Source organism: Emydura macquarii, unplaced genomic scaffold, assembly GCF_026122565.2.
Source record: "Emydura macquarii macquarii isolate MOO-44397 ecotype Brisbane River unplaced genomic scaffold, CSIRO-AGI_Emac_v2 contig_587, whole genome shotgun sequence".
Lineage (NCBI taxonomy): Eukaryota > Metazoa > Chordata > Testudines > Chelidae > Emydura > Emydura macquarii.
In genome coordinates this window covers 4,921,224-4,943,251 of record NW_027130724.1, presented here as the reverse complement: position 1 = coordinate 4,943,251, position 22,028 = coordinate 4,921,224, and the positions used below count along the sequence as shown (strand labels likewise).

At 39.1% G+C, this 22,028-nt stretch overlaps 1 protein-coding gene across 1 annotated transcript in view; it reads right to left on the bottom strand.

Moving 5' to 3' along the window:
- Window positions 1-16,590, bottom strand: part of LOC137148069 (mucin-5B-like) — a 60,308-nt gene extending 43,718 nt beyond the window's left edge. The window contains exons 1-12 of the mRNA XM_067540564.1: window positions 16,404-16,590; window positions 14,502-14,757; window positions 12,626-12,740; window positions 11,129-11,216; window positions 9,126-9,268; window positions 8,484-8,712; window positions 7,784-7,909; window positions 6,636-6,753; window positions 3,202-3,340; window positions 2,495-2,596; window positions 953-1,022; window positions 543-680 (exon numbers count right to left, since the gene is read on the bottom strand). Coding sequence (XP_067396665.1) covers window positions 543-680; window positions 953-1,022; window positions 2,495-2,596; window positions 3,202-3,340; window positions 6,636-6,753; window positions 7,784-7,909; window positions 8,484-8,712; window positions 9,126-9,268; window positions 11,129-11,216; window positions 12,626-12,740; window positions 14,502-14,757; window positions 16,404-16,590 — 1,711 coding nt within the window. The remainder of the gene's footprint in view (window positions 1-542; window positions 681-952; window positions 1,023-2,494; window positions 2,597-3,201; window positions 3,341-6,635; window positions 6,754-7,783; window positions 7,910-8,483; window positions 8,713-9,125; window positions 9,269-11,128; window positions 11,217-12,625; window positions 12,741-14,501; window positions 14,758-16,403) is intronic.
- Window positions 16,591-22,028: the final 5,438 nt, after the last annotated feature.

Sequence of the window (22,028 nt, the reverse complement as noted above, 5' to 3'; positions counted from 1 at the left end):
AAGATATAATTTTTATTATCTATATTACAATAGTACCAAGGAGCCACAACACAGACTGGTGCTGTACACATACATAGTAAGAGACCATCCCTTCCTCAAAGATCTTATAATCTAAAGAAATGGCCAAAAAAAAAAAAAATTTGGAGACACAAATATTACCCCCATTTTACAGTCAGGAAACAAAGGCACAGAGGGATTAAGTGACTTGCCCAGGGTGTAAAGGAAAGTCTGTGGAAAAGCTTGGAATCTAATCCACATCCCCTGATCTTGGCCCAGTATCTTAACCAGCCTTCCTTTACAGTGTAATAATCCAAAAGATTCAAACATTCCACATAACGTGAAACTCAATTTATCTACCTCAGCCAAGTGGAAGGATTTAGTCAATCCTAGCTAGACTTTAAGTTTTTGTTCCATGGATGCAAAGTATTTCAATAAGGCTCTAAACTCACTAAGGTCAAAATGGAATCAAGTAATTAGGGCAGGAAGGGTGGTAGATGTACCATTTTAACATGGGTGGATAGCAAGAGCATAGTATACTGTACCCGACGTATGATTTTGGTAAGATTCATCCACTCTTATGAAGAGCTGCATAATGGGTTTTATTTGCACTTGAATCTGTACTCCGAATGAGGTCCAGATGTTGATGTAGAATGTAGATGGTCTGAAGATAGAGATGCCATCTAAAGAAAAAAAAATCTTTACCAGGAAAGTATGCACAAACCTGCATATATATGCAGAGATGACTACACCAAATGTGCCCCTCCATTTACTGGTTCACTGAATAGGAACATAGGAATTGCAGTATTGCATCAGATCCCCGGTCCATCTAGTTCAGTATCTTGTCTTAGACAGTGCCAGAAACAGATACTTCAGAGGAAGGTGTAAGAATCCTGCAGCAGGCAGGTGTGGGATAACCTGGCGCAGATTTGAACACTGAAGAAGAAACACTGACCTCTAGTAATTGGCAGCGTCGCAATGAAATTATTGATATAGACATTTCCACAGGAACAGAGTCTTATATTCTGCAAATGGAAAATGAAATATACCACAATGACAATCAAATATCAAAGAAGGGGATAAAATTGATGCCACATTCTGACATGCTTTAGCTTTGGAAACTTGTTTACAGAAGGGAGGGACTTTAATAAATCAATCCCATTTAGGACACCTCTGACCCCTAACACATTTTGATATCTTGTAAGTGGTGTTGTCCAGGGATCTGTGCAGCAACCCTGAAAAATGCTGAGAGTTGAACTGGAAAAGAAAACTCATGCCCTAATGACTCATGTCAATTAATTTAACGTTTTGAGGACAATACTTAGCATACAGCACTTAGAGGAAATGTACATCTTTTGAGCACTGCAAACATCAGGCCTGATTCTATTCCCACTGGAGTCAATTGAAATTTTGCCATAGGCTTCAGTGGAGCAGGATCAGGCCAGTGGGAGTAGAATCCGGCCTTCCATCTGTGCTGTTCTGGTCACTCTACTCCACAAAGGAGGTTAAAGAGGATACAGCAGGGGGTAACAAAGTACTATCAGGTCTCAAGAATCTTAATTATAAGAAAAGTGTAAGGGACTTGGGCTTCATTTTATTTCTTGGAAAAGAGGAGATTTTTTGAAGTAGAAATTCTCAGAATTATGAAAAGGATTGAGAAAGCTGATAAAGATACTTTTTGAACCTCTTACCACTGTGAAAAATGCAAGAGGCAGAATCACAAAAGTTAGGAAACTAGGAGAAAATAGAGGATTTATGTAGAATTAAGCTGGTAAACATATGGACCAGATCCTTAACTGGTGAAAAACGGTGTAGCATCATGAATTTCAATGGCGTTATGCTGATTTATATTACCAGAGGAGACCCATAAGACCAAATTCAAGCCCTTTCCCCTCAAAACAGGCAAGGAAGGATGCTGCAAAGGTGGTGGTACTTTACCTCCATTTTTGGTGGCTCCTCACCTCTTTCCCAACCCCATATATGTATATAAAAGGATGCCTGAATTATGTTGGAGGAAGTCTCCAGGAAATACAATGGAAGCAAAAAGTACAAATGAATTCAAGAATTCCCCAATGATGTGTTCCTGGAGTAAGAGAGTATGTAGATGATCAAAAAGCATGCAGGTTAGAGAAAGAATGGTCTTGTGATCAAGGCACCCAACAGGCACTCACAAGACCTATGTTTGGTTCTTGGCTCTGCCATAGACTGGCTGTGTGGCTTTGGGTAACTCAGTTTCCATGTTCCACAGTTATATCCATTGGGGATAATAATATTTCCCTTCTCCCACCCTTCATCAGTCTAGTCTGTTTAGATTGTAAGATCTTTGGGACAAAGACTGTCTCTTCTTATGTGTTAATCAGAGCCTAGCACAATGAAGCTCTGATCTCGTAGGGGAATATTACAAGCATTTAACCAAAAAAGTGCAGGCATGGTGGGCCAGATGATCTTTCCTGGGCCTTATATTTCTTTTTAATCTAAGTAGTTACCAGTGACTTACCAGAGCTCCAAATGTGACTAATACATTCTTCAAGCAAGTCATAGTATTTGAAATCCCACACTGAATGATCTCTCCAACAATGACAAAGCTCCTGCCAATGTCCTGAAAAGAAGCCAGGAAAAAAGGTAAGTAAACCATCTTCTAGCATATGAAAAAAAGCAAGCAGTGGGGAAAATAGATCTCTAAAACATTTACAGGGAAATAGGAAAGGATCCAGGCATGCTAACTACAATTGCAAAATGATACATTTCACTCTCACTAGCAAAATCATGCCCATTACCCTTTCCCTTATTGTCCATTCCATCAGCATCTGCTACTAGTCTATTTTTGAAGGGCTACTTGGAGGTTGGTCTTTGTAGAAGAAGGGGCCAGATCATCCACCTTCCTTTGCCAGGCAATATCCCACTGGGACAAAGTGAGGAGAGACCCTTAAATCTATGCTAATAGGCCCACTAAAAAGTAAATACATTTTTAAAACTGATTTTAAATATTGTGTTGATGCAGAAAGAACCCAATGATAAACACAGACCAGATGGGATCCATAGTTCTGAGCTAGCAAATATGACCACTTGTACTTAAAAATTAAGCACATGCTGAAGTGCTTTGCTAGAGGGGGGGCATCTGAGCAAATGAAGCAATAAAGCTCTAACATACCTCAACTTTTGGTTCTAAATAGATTGAGAAATTAAAGAAGCTATTTTTCATACCTTAGCTAAGACATAATGGCAATTGCCATGAAAAATGAATTCCTTGTTATCAAATGTAGTAATGTGGAATCCTCCCTCGACATTGCAATTTCCAGGAAGGGGTAGAGATACACAAACCCATTGGCCACCAGCACAGGTACTATAAAAACCAAAATGGAAGGGTTATAATAGGAATAGTCTTAGAGGAGCATGTGAGGATATATCATCTGTGTCCAAAATTTGAGGTGTTTGTTTAAATCAGTCACATCTTCTTCCTGTTATTAGTAAAGCTGGATGGATCTCAGAATTTCCATTTCATGGGAAATTTCAACATTTTGAAATTTGTTTTCATTCTGAACCAGAACAAAAACAAATATTTTATGCCAAACAGAAATTCCAAAGCATTTCAGTTTTGGAAAATTTTCATTTGGAATTCTGAAATTTTGTTTTGAATTTTATTTTATTTTCATTTTATAACATTCGTATTATTTTTATATTACTTCATAACATGCACTACTATGAAACTGACATGTCATAATGTGACATAATATAATAGTTGAAATATTCTATTACTTTTATTTGTATTTCATTTCATTTATGAAATTATCAAAGGTAGCTGCTACTTAGTATTGATTGATTATCTTCTTTTCTAGATCAAATTGTTTCCTGTTGATGTTGTAATGAAACACTCTGAATAAAATTTCAAAATTTCCTGAAGCAAAACTTTGCAATTTCCCAAACCAAAATTTCAGAAACAACATTTTTTAAAATTTAGAAATATTATTTTTCCACTGGAATGTCAGGGACTATTTTTTTTAAAAAAAGTCTCAGTTTCTACCCCAATGGCCCATTTAGTTGGAAAAACACTTCAATGCATAATTTCCAACCAGCTTTAGCTTTTATTTTATTACTCAGCTACCTAGTCAATGCAATGCTCCTCCCAAGGGCATGAGAGCTTTGCATTATTGGACCCTGAAAGTATAAAAGCTTACTGAAGTTAATTGAAAGAAATTCACGCTAGGGTATTTAAAGAACTAGCTGAAGCAACCTTGGAACCTTTAACTGTTATCCTCAAGAGCTCATTGGAGGATGAGTGAGATCCCAGAGGACTAGAGAAAAGCAAACATAGTACCTATCTTTTAAAAGGGGAACAAAGGTGACCTGAGAAATTATAGACTTGTCAACCTAACTTCGATACCTGGAAAGATATTGAAACAAATTATTAAATAATCAGTTTGTAAGCATCTGGAGGATAATAGGCTGATAAGTAATAGCTAACATGAATTTGTCAAAAACAAATCATGTCAGACCAACCTAATTTCCTCCTTTGACAGTGTTACTGGACTAATGCATAAAAAGGAAGCAGTAGATGTGATACATCTTGATTTTGACACAGTCTCTCATGACTGTTTTATAAGAAAACTAGGGAAATATAGCCTAGATGAACCTATTGTATAAGATGGGTGCACAACTGGTTGGAAAACGATACTAAGAGAGTAGTTATCAATGGTTCCCGGTCAAGGGAAAAGCATATTACATGGTGCCCTGCAGGAATCTGTCCTCTGGTTCTGTTCAATGTCTTCATAAATGATTTGGATAATAGCATAGAGAGTACACTTATAAAGTTTGCAGACAATACCAAGCTGGTAGGGGTAGCAACCGCTTTGGAGGACAGCATTAGAATTCAAAATGACCTTGACAAACTGGAGAATTGATCTGAAATCAACAAGACGAAACTCAATAACGACAAATGCAAAGTACTACATTTAGGATTAAAAATTTCAAATTCACAAATACAAAATGGAGAATAACTGGCTAGGCAGTAGTACTGCAGAAAAGGATCTGGGAGTTATAGTGGATCACAAATTGAATATGAGCCAACAATGTAATGCAGTTGTGGAAAAGGTTAATGTCATTCTGGAATGTATTAACAGTAGTGTTATATGTAAGACATGGGAGGTAATTGTTTTGCTCTACTAGGCACTGGTGAGGCCTCCTCTATGTCCAGTTCTGGGTACCACGATTTAAGAGAGATGTGGACACACTGGAGACAGTGGAGAGAAGAGCAACAAAAATGATAAAAGGTTTCAAAAACTTGACCTATGAGGAAAGGTTAAAAAAATGTGATACGTTTAGTTTTGAGAAAAGAAATCTGAGCAAGGACCTGATGACAGTCTTCAAATATGTTAAGCGCTGCTATAAAGAGGTCAGTGATCAATGATTCTCCATGTCAGCTGAAGTTAGGACAAGAAGTAGTCTGCTGCAAGGGAGATGTAAGTTAGATATTAGGAAAACCTTTGTAACTATAAAGATAGGTAAGTAATGGAATAGGTTACCAAGGGAGATTCTGGAATCCCTATCATTAGAGGTTTTTAAGAACAGGTTAGACAAACATCTGTCAGGGATACCTAGGTATACATGATCCTTCCTCTGTGTGCAGAGATGGACTAGATGACCTCTCGAGGTCCCTTCCAGCTCAACATTTCCATGATTCTTTTACTTTGGTGGGCTTTGACTCAGACCCTTGAAAGGGACATTGACTAGTTCAAAACCCAGGATGTTATAATTAGTTGAGAAATATCTTCCAGATTCTAAATTAATGTCTTTCTTTCCCTAGCATTTCAGAGAATGTAAATGAACCTCTGTATTCAGGGCCTGCACTATTTTGTGCTGCAGATGCAGCCGTTCAGCAGGTATGGACAACTCAAGCTAACAGGCAATTTTCATTTTTAAAGCTATGCATGTACAAGTAAAACAGCAGAACATGGCCATATTGCTTAGGCCTCACTAGTAACTAGTAATAAAGAGAAATTTTCAAACAGGAAAAGAGAAGACCATCAGGAAAAACAAGCATGTTTGGTGAGCTTCTCAATGGACACTAAAATGAAGAGTAAAAGAATAAAATGAAAACTGGCAAACAGCATACATGGCAGGTCTCGTCAGTGAAAACCTTCATAGGTGAACACTAGAGATGGGCTCATGCTGCAAAGTTTGGATCCAGATCCATACATTCTCAACTCTGAGGGGTTTTGTGATCCAGGCCTTTGAAACAGCCTATTATATCTATAGGAATGAGTTGTGAATGTAACCCACGTTAACAGAGTTATGTTTGTGCCCCCATAATGACTAGACAACATATAGAGATTCGAATCGGCTAATGCCGCCAAGCTAACAGACCTGATCCTTTATCTCAGACAGGGGAGATTCATGCTTTCAGCTTCTGAAGTGTCAGGTTCAGTATCTGCAAATGACGAGGGTCATAACTATATGAAGTTAAAATCTCACTCTGAACCTCCCTAAAGGTTGCTGGTGTTCAGACCCTAGGTTTTGTGTCAGTACTATCTTTAGTTACGACAAATATTAGGACCAGGGTGCAGAGATAATGAAATTTAACTCATCAATGCTTTCTAATAAATGCATCTGCTACATCAATATAATTAGGCTTGTAACAGTACCAGTTTTGAGAAGGAGTGGAGTAGGACCCTCCAGTTGCATAGACTTTGCCTTGAAACATGCATGGACAGCTGCCACTGGAGATGCATTTGTTGCCATTCATGTCATCAAGAATAGTCCCTGTTCAGAAATATTGGCTAATTAATATTTCTTAATGGAGGAAAGTTATTGAAGAAAATTCAGAAAAGAAGAAAATGGAGTACATCATATTTGGACATTTCTGCATGTCTGGCTAGGAGTGAATTATATGTTTTAAAGAAAAAATACATGTCTTTTTGCTCATTCCCTGCAGCATTCTGAAAGTTCATCTGTTAGCTGATAGGAGGCATTTCTCACCTTGGCTAAAGTCCAAATGGTTTTAATTTCAATTTGCATTTTCCATGCAGCTGTGTATTGTCATCTTGCTGAAAAGTGACATCATGTATGGCACTATTGTAAAGGGTCAAGTGCAAGATTATAAGCCAGTCTCCATCCATTTCTAATACTGGTTCAAAAACGGAACTTCAGTGCCTCAACCCAGCCTCCATTTATCTATGTGCAAATCTGCATCTGCACACACATTTTTTTGTATTTGACTTCAGGAAAAGCAGGATCAAGCTCCTTGTGATTTGGATACATGTCCTGATCTTAACTGAAACCATGGAGGTACCTAGCTACCTATCCAGGCTCACACAACTTTTCTCTACCTATACTCTCCCCATCCAAACAGCTTCTCTTTCCCTGCTCCTTTACCAACCAAATGTGCCTTTTTTTCTGTTCCTAGATCTGTGACTGTCTTGACTTCCTTTCCAGTGTCATGATCCTGACCCTTTAGAAATCTGGCTTCAGCCAGGAGAAATAGATGTAATTCAGTCCTTATATTAATCAATTCTTATGCTATAAGAAACTGTTAATTGAGCCCAAGTCTTGGGTCAATACTGGATATTACATGACAGCCCTGGACAATCTATACAAACTTGTAGGACACAAATTATTATCTGTCTGCTTGCCAGTTTTCCACACATCTAAGAATGCAAAATTCTGTACAGTTTTATTTAAGTATGTTCATATTTTAATGAACAAGAATGCCTTTCACTGAACAACGAGATGTATCTCCCTATTAGCCCTTTGATGAGTTTGGCCTGTTATAAGAAGAAGGATGCTACCTTACCAGCAGGGCAGAAGCAACCATCAGTACATGGGGCTTTACAAAGCTTGCTTCTCTCTGGGTTGGCACATGTGTTGGCACAGGGGTTTCCACATTCCGTATATTCCAGATTGTTTGGGCACTCCTGGACTGCAAACGCAAATGAAGTAGTTGTAGAAGGTAACGTACTAAATCAAAGCTCTAAATGCAGTTTATCATTTTCCAAAGGAAACGAACAATCTTGGTTATAAAATATTCTATCCAGAGCATTAGTGCAATTTTATCCACTTTAGGAATCAGTTCAGGTTACAGTTACTTTGGTTTTATGAGACCACAACTCTCGCAGTCAGAGAAAGAACTTTTTAAACTAGTGGGCATTATAGATTGTAACACCGTTTACATTAACGGTTCACTGTTTACTTATTCTCACACTGAAGTAGTCACTGTTATACCATGCTCTGTCAGGCAGATAGGATCATCACACACAGTCAGAAGCTCGGACTAAATACCTGAATTATTAACCTTTATTTAACTAGTTCAATTCCTGGAATAATCATTCTAAACAGAGAATTTTATGAAAGCATGTAATTTCAGGAGCTCTTATAAAACATATTTAAAAGAAACACTGCAGTTACCTTCTCTGATAAATGCTGCTAAGGATATATAATTTAGTCTTAGATGCCAACTGAATAGGTTACTGAATTGAAACTCTATAGTTACTTACAGCAAAGCTCTTTAGTTCTCCATTTCCCAGGGACTCCCCCGTTCAGGACACAGTCTCGGGAATACTGGCTAAGGGTACTGCATATGCAGCTGGAAACCAAAGCAGAATCCAAAGAGGAATTCTTTGCACAGATGCACATGTCTTCAGTGCAGGTGGCTACATAGTCATCAAAAGCAACCACTTTGGGACAGTTCCCAAAATGGGACAGGAGTTTCCTGCATTTTGATTTCTGTAATGAAAGAAAAAGGAATAATCCTTATCTTATTTTGGGGCCTGACCCTCAGCCAATGTACATTGGCTTAGTTACATGAGCTTACGGAGTCAGAGCATTTAAGGCCAAAAGGGACCATCAGCTTATTTAGCTTCAATGGAGTTATCCTTATTTACGTCAGCTGAGGATCTGTCCCATGATCTAAGAGCTCACAGGAAAGGCCTACCAGACATTTGACATGATCATTTTTCCACTATAAGAGCAGATTCTTACAACTACAAGTTCATTTTGGGCATGGTTGGATTCCTGAAGAATTCTAATTCTTTGAACACTGTTTACATAATGTTTGCCTCAACATAACCTCTAGAATTGTACGCCATTGTATTTCTGGGAGGTTTATACTTACTGTGCCACTGGACACACACACTTACATATTTATTACATTTATTTTTTTGTTGATGAGAGCAATCTTTATGGTTTTTGGCATCTTTGTCTTCAGCTACATCAGGGCACTTTTCTGTAGGCTCCTCTACTTTGTGAAGGTTTCCAAACTGCCTCGGGAGTAGTTTATAACCTGGAAAATTCCCAAGTTCATCCTGAATACCAATCAGATGCAGAGCAAATCTTCAGCTCATTTTCTGTATTCTGAAGACACACTTAATTGTGGTGCTCTAGGGCAATATGTTCTGCACCCAAATTATTTAATATAACCCAGACACTTGAAATATAGTGACAGACACATTCACATAATTCCTATTGAGTTAGAATCCTGAAATCTGGAACACTTTTATTAGGAACTGCTTAGTCTCTTAACAAAAATCTGAACTTTGACCTTTCACTTAGAGGTCATCAGTCTTAAGGAGCTTCAGCTGTTTAAGTGCCTATTTGAGCTAGCAGGTAAAGTTCTCAAAAGTATCTAAATGACATAGGAGTCTAAGTCCCATTGACTTTCAATGAGACTTGGGGTACATTTTTCATAATGGCTCTAAATGACCGAGGAGCTTAAGTCCCGTTGAAATTTAATGGGATTTAGGTTCCTAAATCACTTAGGCCATTTTGAAAATTTTATCTTTAGATTCCTAAGTCAATTTTGAAAATAGGATTTAGGTGCTGTTGAAAGTTTTCCCCAGAATCCTGAAGTTCCCTACACCAGCCTATTAGGCCTATATAGGAATGGTAAAGAATACAAATACTGTTCCTTTCATTTCTCCCCTTTGCAGGGGCTGAGTCCAGTTCAAATCCTCACATTTCTCACATGCCCAGGAGCTATCAGCATCACAAGTTGTAACTGATCCAGGCTCTGAGCATCTCCAATGTTGTCAACTTGCAGTGAGGGTCCAGAATGGATTTTTAAAGCAATGTAGTTTGGACATGACCTTTTAATTCCTAATTGAAAATGGTTTGGAGGACAGCGCTATGACAGTGGGTATTTTGCTCAACCACTCTGGCTTGTGTGTCTAGGTAATAGTCAGTTTGAGCTCAGAGTTTACTTTGAATTCCTCCAGTGAGAGGGAGGAGACGTTCCCTTCCCGCGGAAGAGAATTGGGGTGTTCTATGCCCAAAACATGCAGACCCCTCAAGATCCAATAGATGCACAGTGTTACCCTAGAGACACCCCTTGCCTCTTCAGAGCTGTTCAGTCCCATGAGTAGTTGCAGGCCTCAGATAGCATGGCTCCCAGTCACTGAGTGGCCCTGGAACTACCACAGGGCATGAAGTTTAATTGATGAAGATTTTTTGCAGTAACTTGTGCTGGCTTCCCCCACAGACATTGGCAGGAAAAGAATCCACCTGGGAACTCCACCCAAACCTGAGGAACCTCCATGAGAGGAGTATGACGCAGGAGGACACTCCCCCTGCCCTGCTGCTCCCCTTCAGCATGAATCCAGGAGTGCAGGCTCCCCTCCATTTTCAGAAGCAGAGGGAGCATGGAGGCCAGAGTTAAAGGGTTGCATTGGCCTCTTTCCAGAGCAGTGGAATATCTGAAGCTGCCAATAGATTGCACTATAGTTGTTGTAAACATTATCCTGAGCTCACTGAAGTTTCCAGAAAACATGGATCACTGCTGATGCTTTTTAACAATATACAAATGCAAAATCACGCTGGTTACCTACCTGTAAGAGGATGAAAAGGTGAAGACTTGTCCAGGAGGGAACATCCACTCCACCCCTACTATGAGAGTGCAACTACCTTAGAATTTATTAATTTCAAAGGGAAAGATGGCCGTGGTACAATATGAGAACTCTGCAATTAACTTCGGTGGACTGCGGTTTGTGTGAATCTTTTCAGAGTCACAAATAATCCCTGAAAATCATGAATCAGCCCAGGTGTCTCAAACTTCACTTCAAAATGTATGTAACAAGGTAAAAATGGTTTTCAGGTTTTGTGTCATGCTTCATAAAGTTCTAGGGAATATATAATATCCAATTCCTACCATTCAAATGCAAATCATTGTTCTCATTGCCATCATAGTTCCCACACAGACCACATGTTTTCCCCTTGTATGTATCTTCCAAGTCCAGCTAAGAAATAAAAACAACAGGAAGACCACAGTTTTAAGTGGTTCAGTATGGAAAAGCACTAAGGTGTAAAATTTCTTCTGTCATGTGAAAACAGATTTGAATGAAAGCAAACTCTCTAAACAAACAGTTGAGCCATTTCCTTTAGTATTTGTCTATTAATTTCTTTGGAACATTGTTATTTAATGTGCATCATTTGCTGCAATATCTTTAAAGTAAGAAGATTCAGTTAAATACAAAATGCGACTTTTTCATTAGATACATTTGGTCTTAACAAATCCTTTTTCTTTATGCATTCTGTGGCCCAAACTCTGAGGCCTTTACCATAAGGGGAACATTCTGCTCTCAGTCACATGATGTAAATCTGGACTATCTATAGTTACTATAGATTTATACCAATGTGGCTGAAAGCTTTATTTGGACTTCAGCTTTCTTCAGGTACATTCCCATTGATTTCAATAGAGAGTTACCAGAATATAAAGCTGTATAAAGACTGTGGAATTGATCAATATACTTACAGCTTAATTAGAAAAAGGGATGGACAAATCCTAAGAATTACTGACCATAAACAATGCTGATGAAACACCTATTGAATGAAGACCAAGGAGCCAAGAAACTACATGGGAGTACATTACCCAAGCTCCTGCAATTGCAAACAGTTTTGATAAACTTAGCTACATCAAACAAAGGAGAAGGGGGGGAAATCATATTAAATGTATATGTAAACTTGAAAATACAAGTGAATGGATTACAAGATGTAAATAAATTATATGTTTGGCAAATTTGCAACATTACTGTTTAGTAGTAAACCTGTAATAGAATAGCAGACAGGTCAAACTCAAAGGGAAAAAGAGTTAACAATTGTTATTCCTACCAGATAAACAGCTAATTGCAATATATCACACAGCTAGATCAATAATACAAGCATCCTATGGTAAGACAACTTCTTCCCTCCCCATATAAGGCATCACAGCCCCCTCTAGACAGGTAGCTAAGTGTTCACAAGACAGCAGAACCCTGGTGAAAATGAGCTTCTGGTCACTTGATAATGACTCCTACTGGTTTATCCTCTTCACCACTGGCTTGAAAGGAAAATTTCATAGCACTTCTATGTCTTGCTGGGTGGGGCAAATAACAGACTAAATCAGAATCTGAACTACCATTTGACTGCAGGACCTTTTCCCATATGAATACCAAGCTGGCCTTCTATCAACATGATCAACTTTTCAATCTTTTTCTATTCTCTCTATTTCCTTCTTTAACTCTCTGAATTGTGATGCAGGGAATAAAAATCTCTGCCGCACCCATTAAATGGATAATTAGAGAATCACAGTCTCTGGGGCTGTCCACCCAACACCTTTCAGCAACACTCAAATTCACTAAAAGAAAACCAACTAACTGGATCTTCATACTAAGAGAGTGTCAGCCCAGTTCCACTTGAGAGTCAGGCCAAGCGTGGATGTGACTTGGAAGTAAGTACAGGTGTCTTCAATCAAAATGCTCTTCAAGCTGAAGGGAAGAGGAATCCTAAAAAAACAAATAAAAAGAAAGAAAGAAAACAAAGGAAAAAAATCAAACCATAAAATAGAGCCCAAATCAAATTCTCTCATCAGAGGCACTGAAAAATGATCAGAAGTCAAACTGAGGCAATGAAAGGTATAAGTATGTTCCTGTAGAAGTTAGGGTTGGTCTCCATTTATGCACAGTGCATGCTGTTGTCTTGTCCAATATGCTTTTTTGCCATTCCTAATCCACAAGGCAGTGTATTTAGATCATTATCATGTTGATACTGGGGCAGATCCTCCGCTGGTGTAAAGTGATTGACTCCATTGACCTCAGTGGTGCTATGCTGATTTATATTGGCTCAGGATCAGATCTATTAAGATAATAAGAGGAGCCAAATCATAGTACTGGGGGATTGTTTGTCTGCTCTGGGTGCTCCCCTACTTGAAGTATCACAAGTTTCTATTCTCTCCCCAACATCTTTAAAGATCATGGGAGATAGAGAGGTGGTTTGGCCTGCAGTGCCATCTATATTGCTTTTTCAACTAAGTCAGATGATAGTCTCTCACTCTGCCTGTGCCTGGCTGAGAACGCAATTTGGATAGCTAGCTAATGCTCAGCCTAGGTAAGACAAAGCAGGGGTTCCTCAATCTTTTCCATAGTGTGACTCTCTCTGTCATACCAGGACCATGCTAGGGTCCCATTCCATTTAGCAATATGTGAAGGGTAGGTTGTTTGGTTGGAGAAATAACTGGAGGAAAGAGCAGCTTTTTGCTCCTTTGATTAAGGAGACGCATCTGCCTTTTGTCACTAAGATTTGTAATCTAATGACTCTTTTCTAGGTTCATCTACTTCTAGATGTCTGAACAGAAACAATGACCAATAGTGCTTTTTCCATCTTTGCTTGGCAAGAACAGTTTGAGTCTCCCATGCTCTTGACACCTCTGTGCTGGAATATGGCAATGCACTTTATATGGGGGTTGCCCTTGAAAATTCACACACACAAAAATTCAGCTAGTTCTGCATGTGGCTGTCAATGCATTTAGCAGTGGTTCATGCATGGAGCATACTTACCCCATGATCCACAGTGTGCTACCAGTTCATTTCAGGTTACAATTCAAGGTGAAATTCCATATGTATAGTTAAGTAGTATCTCAATGTTGCACTATATTTGTATAATTTGAAGTAGGAGAAGATAGTTTCTTGTATTGACCTTTTAGTTGTGGAAATTTTTTTCAATTCTTATTTTGATCATCACATAATTGTGGGTCTGATCCTATGATGCATGGATCACTAGGTGGAAATGTGTATGTGTTACATAGAAAATCAAAATAGATTACCATAATGGTCCCTTTTCTCCTTACCATCTATGCATTCTGTGGAACACCTGCCAGGTGCTGAATGCCTCATCTCTTATCAGTGTCAGTGGCTTCTGAGATGCCCTCAAAGAAGTTGTTCAGTATCTCAAAGGATCAGTCCTTGTAAACTTGCTAAGAACTTTTAATTTCCAAAGGGCTTTAATGTGCACTAACTAGGATAAAAGCTACATATAAATGCTGTCAATCCTCATCCTTTGTGGCACAATCTGATCAACCAGCTGGGTGCAGGTTGAAACCTCTCTCACTGTAGCAGTGCACAATTTCGGGCATTATGAATGTCTAACTCCTTCCTTTGACAAATCTGCCAAGTCTAGAAGGACCATTAATGCATTGCTAATGTATAAAAATGTACTTAAAAGGGAGAACAAACAACATAGTCCGGAGAGGACTATAAATGTTTACTTACTCATTTCCATTCACTGTGATGCCTGACTCTTTCACCTCCAGAAGCACTCCATCAATGACTGCAGTGAAGCAGATTGGGAATCCATTCTTGTCACTGCGCCTGATCTGGATGTTGAAGTCCTGGTAGCTGTCATTGCAGTGCAAGGCGAAAACATAGTGGCAGATTCCAGGGAAATTGAATTTAACATGGTCAAATGTCTGAAAGTGGAAACTGCCCCACGTGGAACATTCACTCCTGGTGACTGCAGTGCGCTGGACTGTAGAAAGAATTAGGGTAACTTTATCCATGTGTATTGCATGCTTTTATTTACACAGTGCCTAGCACCTGCCATTGAAATGGCACTTTAAAGATTTAAGGGAGAGATTTTCAGACACCCATGGCATTTTGGCATCCAACTCTCATTGGCTTTCAGTTGGAGTTAGGTACCTAAGTCTTCTTTGTGCCTCTGTAAACCCCCCTTTAACTGTATTATAGCAGTCTGGAAACTGGTTTGCAGTCTCTTCTATTGGGCCCTCCTCCAGCAAGTGTCACAAAAAACATCACTTTTCAGCAAGATGGCTGCCTCCAGCAGTAGACTCAGAAATGCCAGTCGTAATTACAAACTTTTCTAAGCTACTCTACATTTCACAATTTACTCAAATTCAGAAGTGAGTCTAATATGGACACAGCAAACATTTCCCTTTTTTGAGAAGAATGCCAGAAAATGAACTTTTTCTGTTGCCCAAATGGACCTCCAACTTCTAGTACAACTCGGTCCCAACTCAAAAATTTTGGGACAGAACACTGGCCCCTCCTCAGACAATTTGTGATGCTTGTAGACACCTTTGTTTCATCCCCCACTCAGGACTGAACCCCTTGAGTTTTCAATTGCATATACTAAAGTTACACGTCAAAACTTTCTTTGACTGTGTATGAAAATACCTCTCAGAAACAACCTCAGACTGCTAAACTGAACAAAACTGGCATTGTTCTCCTTCAACGGAAATTACACTTTGCTGCAATATGCTTTAAGTTTCTCATTATGCGTACCTGACAGAATGGCAGAAGAAAATGGGAAGGTTTCCCTGATTTGCTGATGTGGTGGCCTTCAGTAATATTAACCTAGCAATATACATCGCAGATCAAATCAAAATCAACCGTTAACATTCTCTCTGAACTCTGAAATGGTATGAAATATTCATAACTAGGAATCAGCAGGGGTGGGATGAAAATATATTTTATTTAAGTAAGATGCAGCTATAAAATAAACTAAGGTGCCAGTCTGTCTTTACAGACTGTACTTTGTAATAGATGTTTGTAAAACTAGAGTACAGGAAAATAAAATAGCACCTTTCTGCATGAGAGGCAAGGGAAAATAGTCAGGTTCCTCATTTATTGTTGTGGAGTTGCTAAAAATAATAACCCTGCAGCAGCCATCACATGAATTCAAAATCAACTGTTTGTGTAATAAATAAACTCAGAAATCTATGAGATATTCAGAACCAGGAATCAGAAGGTAACTGTGCACTAGGGAAAAAAATAGTACTTCTACTACAATGCGGGTACCAGTCAATTAGCTCTAGCAGACATCATGCTGACAAATTTGCCCTAGAGACTATATTTAAATCAAATAATTAAAAAGGACGTCACCATTTTCTATATTACAAACTGTCCAGAAAATCTGTTTTTTAAATAACTAACCTTGGAGCAGTAGAATGGTTGATAAATTGCTTTTTAATGCAAAGACAAACAATTTATTGCTTAAATGAAGTTCATTTCTAGTGTACATACACAGAGCTAAGCTATTTACAGCATTCACATATATCTCAGAAATGTCAAATTGAAATATACTCCATTAGACTATTTGTTACTGAATGGAGGTAAATATCAAAGCAAACAACTTCAAAATTAGATAATTCTTACCTATCTGCACTGGTGTTTTGCCCTCACAATAACTCCAAATTAGGCAGAAGATCCATAGTGGCCCTCCCTTGTTTTTCCCCATCACACCTATGAAGAGGTAACTTGAAACTCCTTCCAGGGAAATGCTTTTTTCTTGGCTTATCAGCACAGTTTTATAGTCCAGGAATTTGGCGTGAGAACAAAACATTGATGGCCGGGTCCCTGAAAGGTGGAGCTTTACTGATTATTCCCTCACTGATTCAAGCTTAAAAGACTGAGCACTCACATTTCCTTCTGAAAAGAAAACCACATGTTTTTGTGGTACTTAATTTTTTGGGGGGATGACAAGATTCTCTGCAGCTTTTTCCCTTTTAAATACTTCAGAATGGTGTTTCTTTCTTCCCTTTCAGTTTTGTCTTTTCCTTAGTAACAAACATTTTCCTTTTTATGGTGACTTATTGGACACAAGCAATCATGGCCCTGATTCAGTCCCTTGCTCCTTCATTCATTCTCCAGTGGAATTGCTCTCCCTGAGGATTAGGTTTTTTTGGTTTTTTTTTGGTTATTATTACATGCTCCCTCTGCTGGCTGGATGGCTTCTTCTGAATACTAGAGGAAAAAAATATTATGGGGTCAGGCCATAATGAATGGCTTATTTAAAGAAAAAAATACTGACAATGGTGGACTTTAAAAAGTGAAATCAAAATGGCTCAAGAAAGGGGCCAGGTTAACTGCACTGGACACTGAAGTCGACTTTCCACAGAACAGGTGCAATGTTAGTACAGAGAATGCAAACTTCTTACCTCTACTATATAAACGTGGCTCAGCCATGCTTTGCAGGGATGAGAGGATAATTAGTCTTCATTCTCACAGATCTGGGATTCACTGGTTCATTGGAGTTGGTTTAAATTCTGTGGAGCTGAGATTTCAAAAGCCCAATTCACACAGTTCCACCAAAATTGCCCTTAGGTCTCAATTATGAGCTGATCGATGCACTTGTGCTGGGGGTTACTTAGAGACACAAACTAGGCTCTGCATTGCCATTCACCTTAAATGAAGGCCCATTACCGAGGTTGAAGAGTAGCTTCCTGAAGTCACTGGGACCACTCGTGGAATACAGAGCTTCTCAATGTGAGTCAGAGCATCGGAATCTGGCCCAAAAACATTAAGCCAAAGGAAGAGCCATTCTTGAACCCTGTATTTTTGTGACTATCTATGGCCAATGATTCCTCTTGCAACAGTTTTCCCTGCTGTTCCAGCATTGCTATGGTCTGAGACACTTTATTCTCAACGAACTCAAGACTGAGGGAGACACTTGACTCTATGTACAACTGAAGTGCTCATGTGCTAAAGAATAGAGCTGGATGAATTTGTTTGACAGAAACTTTTTTCAACAAAAAATGCAGGTTTGATTACACTGAAATATTTAGTGACTGAGTGCTGATTTCTCCAAATTGTTTCAGTCAAAAATAACCTAACAAAATTGTGAAAAAAAAATGAAACATTTAATGTCAACACTTTTGAAGAAAACACTTTGATTTTATGTTTGAAATGACATTTCATTTTGAAATTTCCTTTAATTTTATTTTAAAAATTTAAAACATTTAAAGCTCAAAATTAAAATGAAATGTTAGGGGTGGAACAAAGTGTTTTGTTCTCCCTACAATTAAATTTTTCAACTTTCGATTTGCTGAAAATTTTGAAAAATTTTGTTTTGGTTTCCATTATTTATCCAGCTTTACTAAGGAGTCTAATAGACTTTAAGGCCAGCAGGGACCATCATTATCATCTAGTCTGACCTCCTTCACATCGTAGGCCACAGAACCTCACCCAACCTCTCCTGGAATAGTCCCTTAACCTCTGACTGAGTTACTGAAGTCCTCAAACCATGACTTAAAGACTTCAAGTTACAGAGACTCCATCTTTTACTCTAGTTTAACCCAGCAAGTGAGCTGTGCCCCATGTGGCAGAATCTGCAGCAAATACCTTGTGGGAGCTCAAAATCTGAGATGCTCATCCCAAACATAAAAAAGGGTACAGTGGTTTTAAATTGGATTTTTTTTCCCAACATTCATTCTATTATTCACCATGCATAACTGGATGAAAAATTCATCTTTTATACTTCAACAATCTTTCCACTTTCACCCTTCACTGATTTTCCATAAACAGACTGCAACTTTATTATCACACTTGTTCGTCAGGCAAGGTTATTTCCTGTGAATAACTTTTGGACTTAATTTCTTGATGTTAGGACTGCTTTAGCCTGCTCTGCTGGTACAAAACTGCACTAAAAGCTGGCTTACTTGGTTCCTGGAGAATATTCTCAAGCACCATAAAGGCAACTGTGCTAGCTACCCACTCAATCGCAGCTGCTGAAATGGGGCTGCATGGAATAGGATCCCTTACAGCTGGCTGCTAGAATATCCTTCTGGGACTAGATTTGAGCCAAAATGACCCTGGGATCAGGGGACCACAAAAGTGGTTTAAAGCTCATTTTAACCTCATCTCCCATTTAATGCCCTTAGCCATAGCTGAAGATAGGTGCTCATTGACAACACTGAATGCACCTTCCCTTGTTCAGTGTGCAATGAACAAGTCCTTGTATACTATGTTATGGATGGTTTGCTTGCTGCTTTACCAGACTTTCTGGCATGTACAACATTAAGCATTCCAGAGCTGGCTCTTTGATTTCTTACTGCTGATCCCCTGAGAGGTTTATGGGAATTCAGTGAGTAACTCACAGAGGTGCAGGTGCAAGTCCCTGCCAGATGAAGATTTGCTGCTGCTGTTGCTTTTAAGGAAGTCCTGCACCAGTAAGTGAGCACATTGTGCAGGACATGATACATGGGTTCACGTTACCCCTTTCCCACTGCCTGTGCCCCATTAATTCCATTGTCTGCCAGTCACAATTAAACCAGGCCCTTTGCGAGGTAAACGCTGTTCTTGAACCTTTGCCATTTTGGCTGCTAGACAAAGCTGACATTAGACTTTATGGCACCAAGGATGGAACTGCTGGGTTTCTGCCCCTTTTCCTTTCAATCACAGCTCTTCTTCTACTCCATGCCCCCATGAGCACGTAGGATGTCAAACCACAGAATTCCTGACAACTAACTCAGAGTAAGGGAATATGCAGTAATGGATATTCAGAGGATGCTAATTCCCCTCTATTTGGTAGGATACTATTGTAATAATGTTCAGGCTCAGGCTTTGATCAAACAGTGCTCCGAGTGAGCCAGAATTTGGTATCCCCGTATGGATGAGGCTGCTAATGATGATGATGGGAGGTAGGGGTGCTTAAACCAAGGAGAGACTGTTCAAGAAACAGTAGCTCTCAGAGACTGGCATTTCATGGGAGGAATTATATCAAAAGGGAGTGTTTGGCCAAGGGTAAGGATGGGATGCTGAAGGCTGCTGCATCATCTCCAGTAAGGCCCAGTGGCAAAGCAGGTATTGTAGGCAGGTATTGAATCCATGGCTGCTGATCCGTCACATTGCAGAGGTGAGAGAAGGAAGAGGACGGCTCAAGGGGCCAGATTCTCAGCCCTGCTCCTTTCCCTTTACACCACTCAGGCAATGCAAAGGCAGCAGCAACCGCCTGCTAACTCCATGTGAGGATACCCCTAATGTGGAGGAGTCCCCAGCAAATTTAGAGGTAGCAGAAGTGATTACTGCACCTTCCTCCCTGTAGCCTCTGTACATGGTGTGTTTTGGAGACATGTCAGAGTAGGCAGAAGGAATGGATAGTGTGACTTGCTCCAGCAATCCCCATCTGGCAAATGATCCCTTGGGGGAATATTGCCAGCTGGCACAAGTTAATGTAACCCTGATGCTGGTTCTAGGGAACAGGGCTGGATAGAGAATCAGGAAGCTGAAAGCACTGCCACCCGCCTTTGCTGCATTCCGGGGAAAAAAAAAATTGGCTTAAGTTAGCAGGCATCCTTTCCTGGAAAAAGAGCAGAAGCAATTTGGAAGGTTTTTACTGCCCTAAAAAAAGGAGACCTTTCCCTCTCTTCTTCTCCTTTTTCTCTAGCGTGTCCATTTTCTTACCTGTGCTTGGGTCTTCTCTGTCTATTTTCTGGGAGCAACATTTGCTGCCAGTAACTGATCAGAATGAGCCGTTTCTGGCTTCTCTCCAGAAAAGCGTACTCATACATCAGGCAGTGATTTCAGGAATGCTGATATGATAGGGGTATTTTTAACAGGAATAAGTGGTTGAAGTAGCTTTTCGTAAGTGGTTTCATACCAATAAGGAGCACTGAACCAATGCCACTGCAGGCTTCCAGCATCACTTTTGCCTCTGTAACAATATTAAAATTAATAACTTTTCCCTTTATTGGGCCTCCTGGCCTAAGAGGCAGTTGATCTAAGATTCAGGCTTTCCACAGATGTGCTTGTAAAGGTACAATTTTTACAGCATATTTTATGGCTCATTTGCCACTAAGGAGTAATTGTTTTTAGTTAATACAGTAGGTAAATATTAACTCAGTTTTGTATCATATACAGAGGAAAAGCTTTTATGGGCCAGATTCACCCATTCACTGGCATAAAACTGGAGTAATGAATCACATCCCATGACCTTTTCTAGAAACTTGTTAATGACATGTTTATTCTGATACTTATTTAATAATTGAGGGAATTAATACCATCCCTCTCCAGATGTTTTGAACCACAGTACTTAAGTTCAGCACCTGCATTCATATCATTGAGTTGTGCTGAAAGGTAGTGCTATATGTGTTATGTAAGTGCTGCAGCAACCGAGATTGAAGTGGAAAAACATCTTGTAACTTGTGCCATTATGGAAATAGTTTGAATGCTGGTAGGATTCTCACGGAAACCTTCTGACATACCATTTAATCTCAGACTGGAGAACGTGAGGCTTTTTTAATGTAAATTTCACCATAACACACTGGGTTTATCTAGGTGAATAATGATGTTTAGCTAATTATTACATAGGTGAATAATGATGTTTAGCTAATTAACTGTGTAAGATTAGCCAAGATAATGTCAGATTTGCTCTTGGTCTCATGCCTATGAGTGTAAATCATACACATAAATTTGGCCAAATTGAATTAGCAATGTGTTTAGGGTAAATGGTTGTCATGTTAACTTTTTAAAGCTAGATGTGTTCTAGTTTACCAATAGGTCACACATACAAAATGGGTAGAATTAATCCCTGATATAACTCCAAAATGAATTCAGCAAATTTACACCAAATTTGGCTCACTAAATTTGAATATGATCATAGTCACATCATACATTTTGCTTTAAGGTGATATGCAAAACGGAAAAAAAGTGGGCTTGTGTCCTTGTTTGCTTCTTTGTGATGTATGAAGAAGGAAAGATTTTTGTTTTTGTTTGTTTGTTTGTTTTTTAAAGTTAAAGAGAAAAAAGGTTGGGCTTCTTGGTTATTTTTGTCATAGAACATCTGAAATGTAAAACTCTATCCACCCAGATTTTGCCATAGGTTTTGCTGAATCATAAGGATTGAGAAGCTTCATTAGTCCTTAGCTGGAGGGCTCACGTCAATGGCATCAGTTCCTCACTTCTATAAGGAACAAATTCACCCATTATTTAATTTTTTTTTAACATGTCTGCATATAGTAACAATTACATTGCTGGCTGGTGCTGGCATTTGCACAAACACAC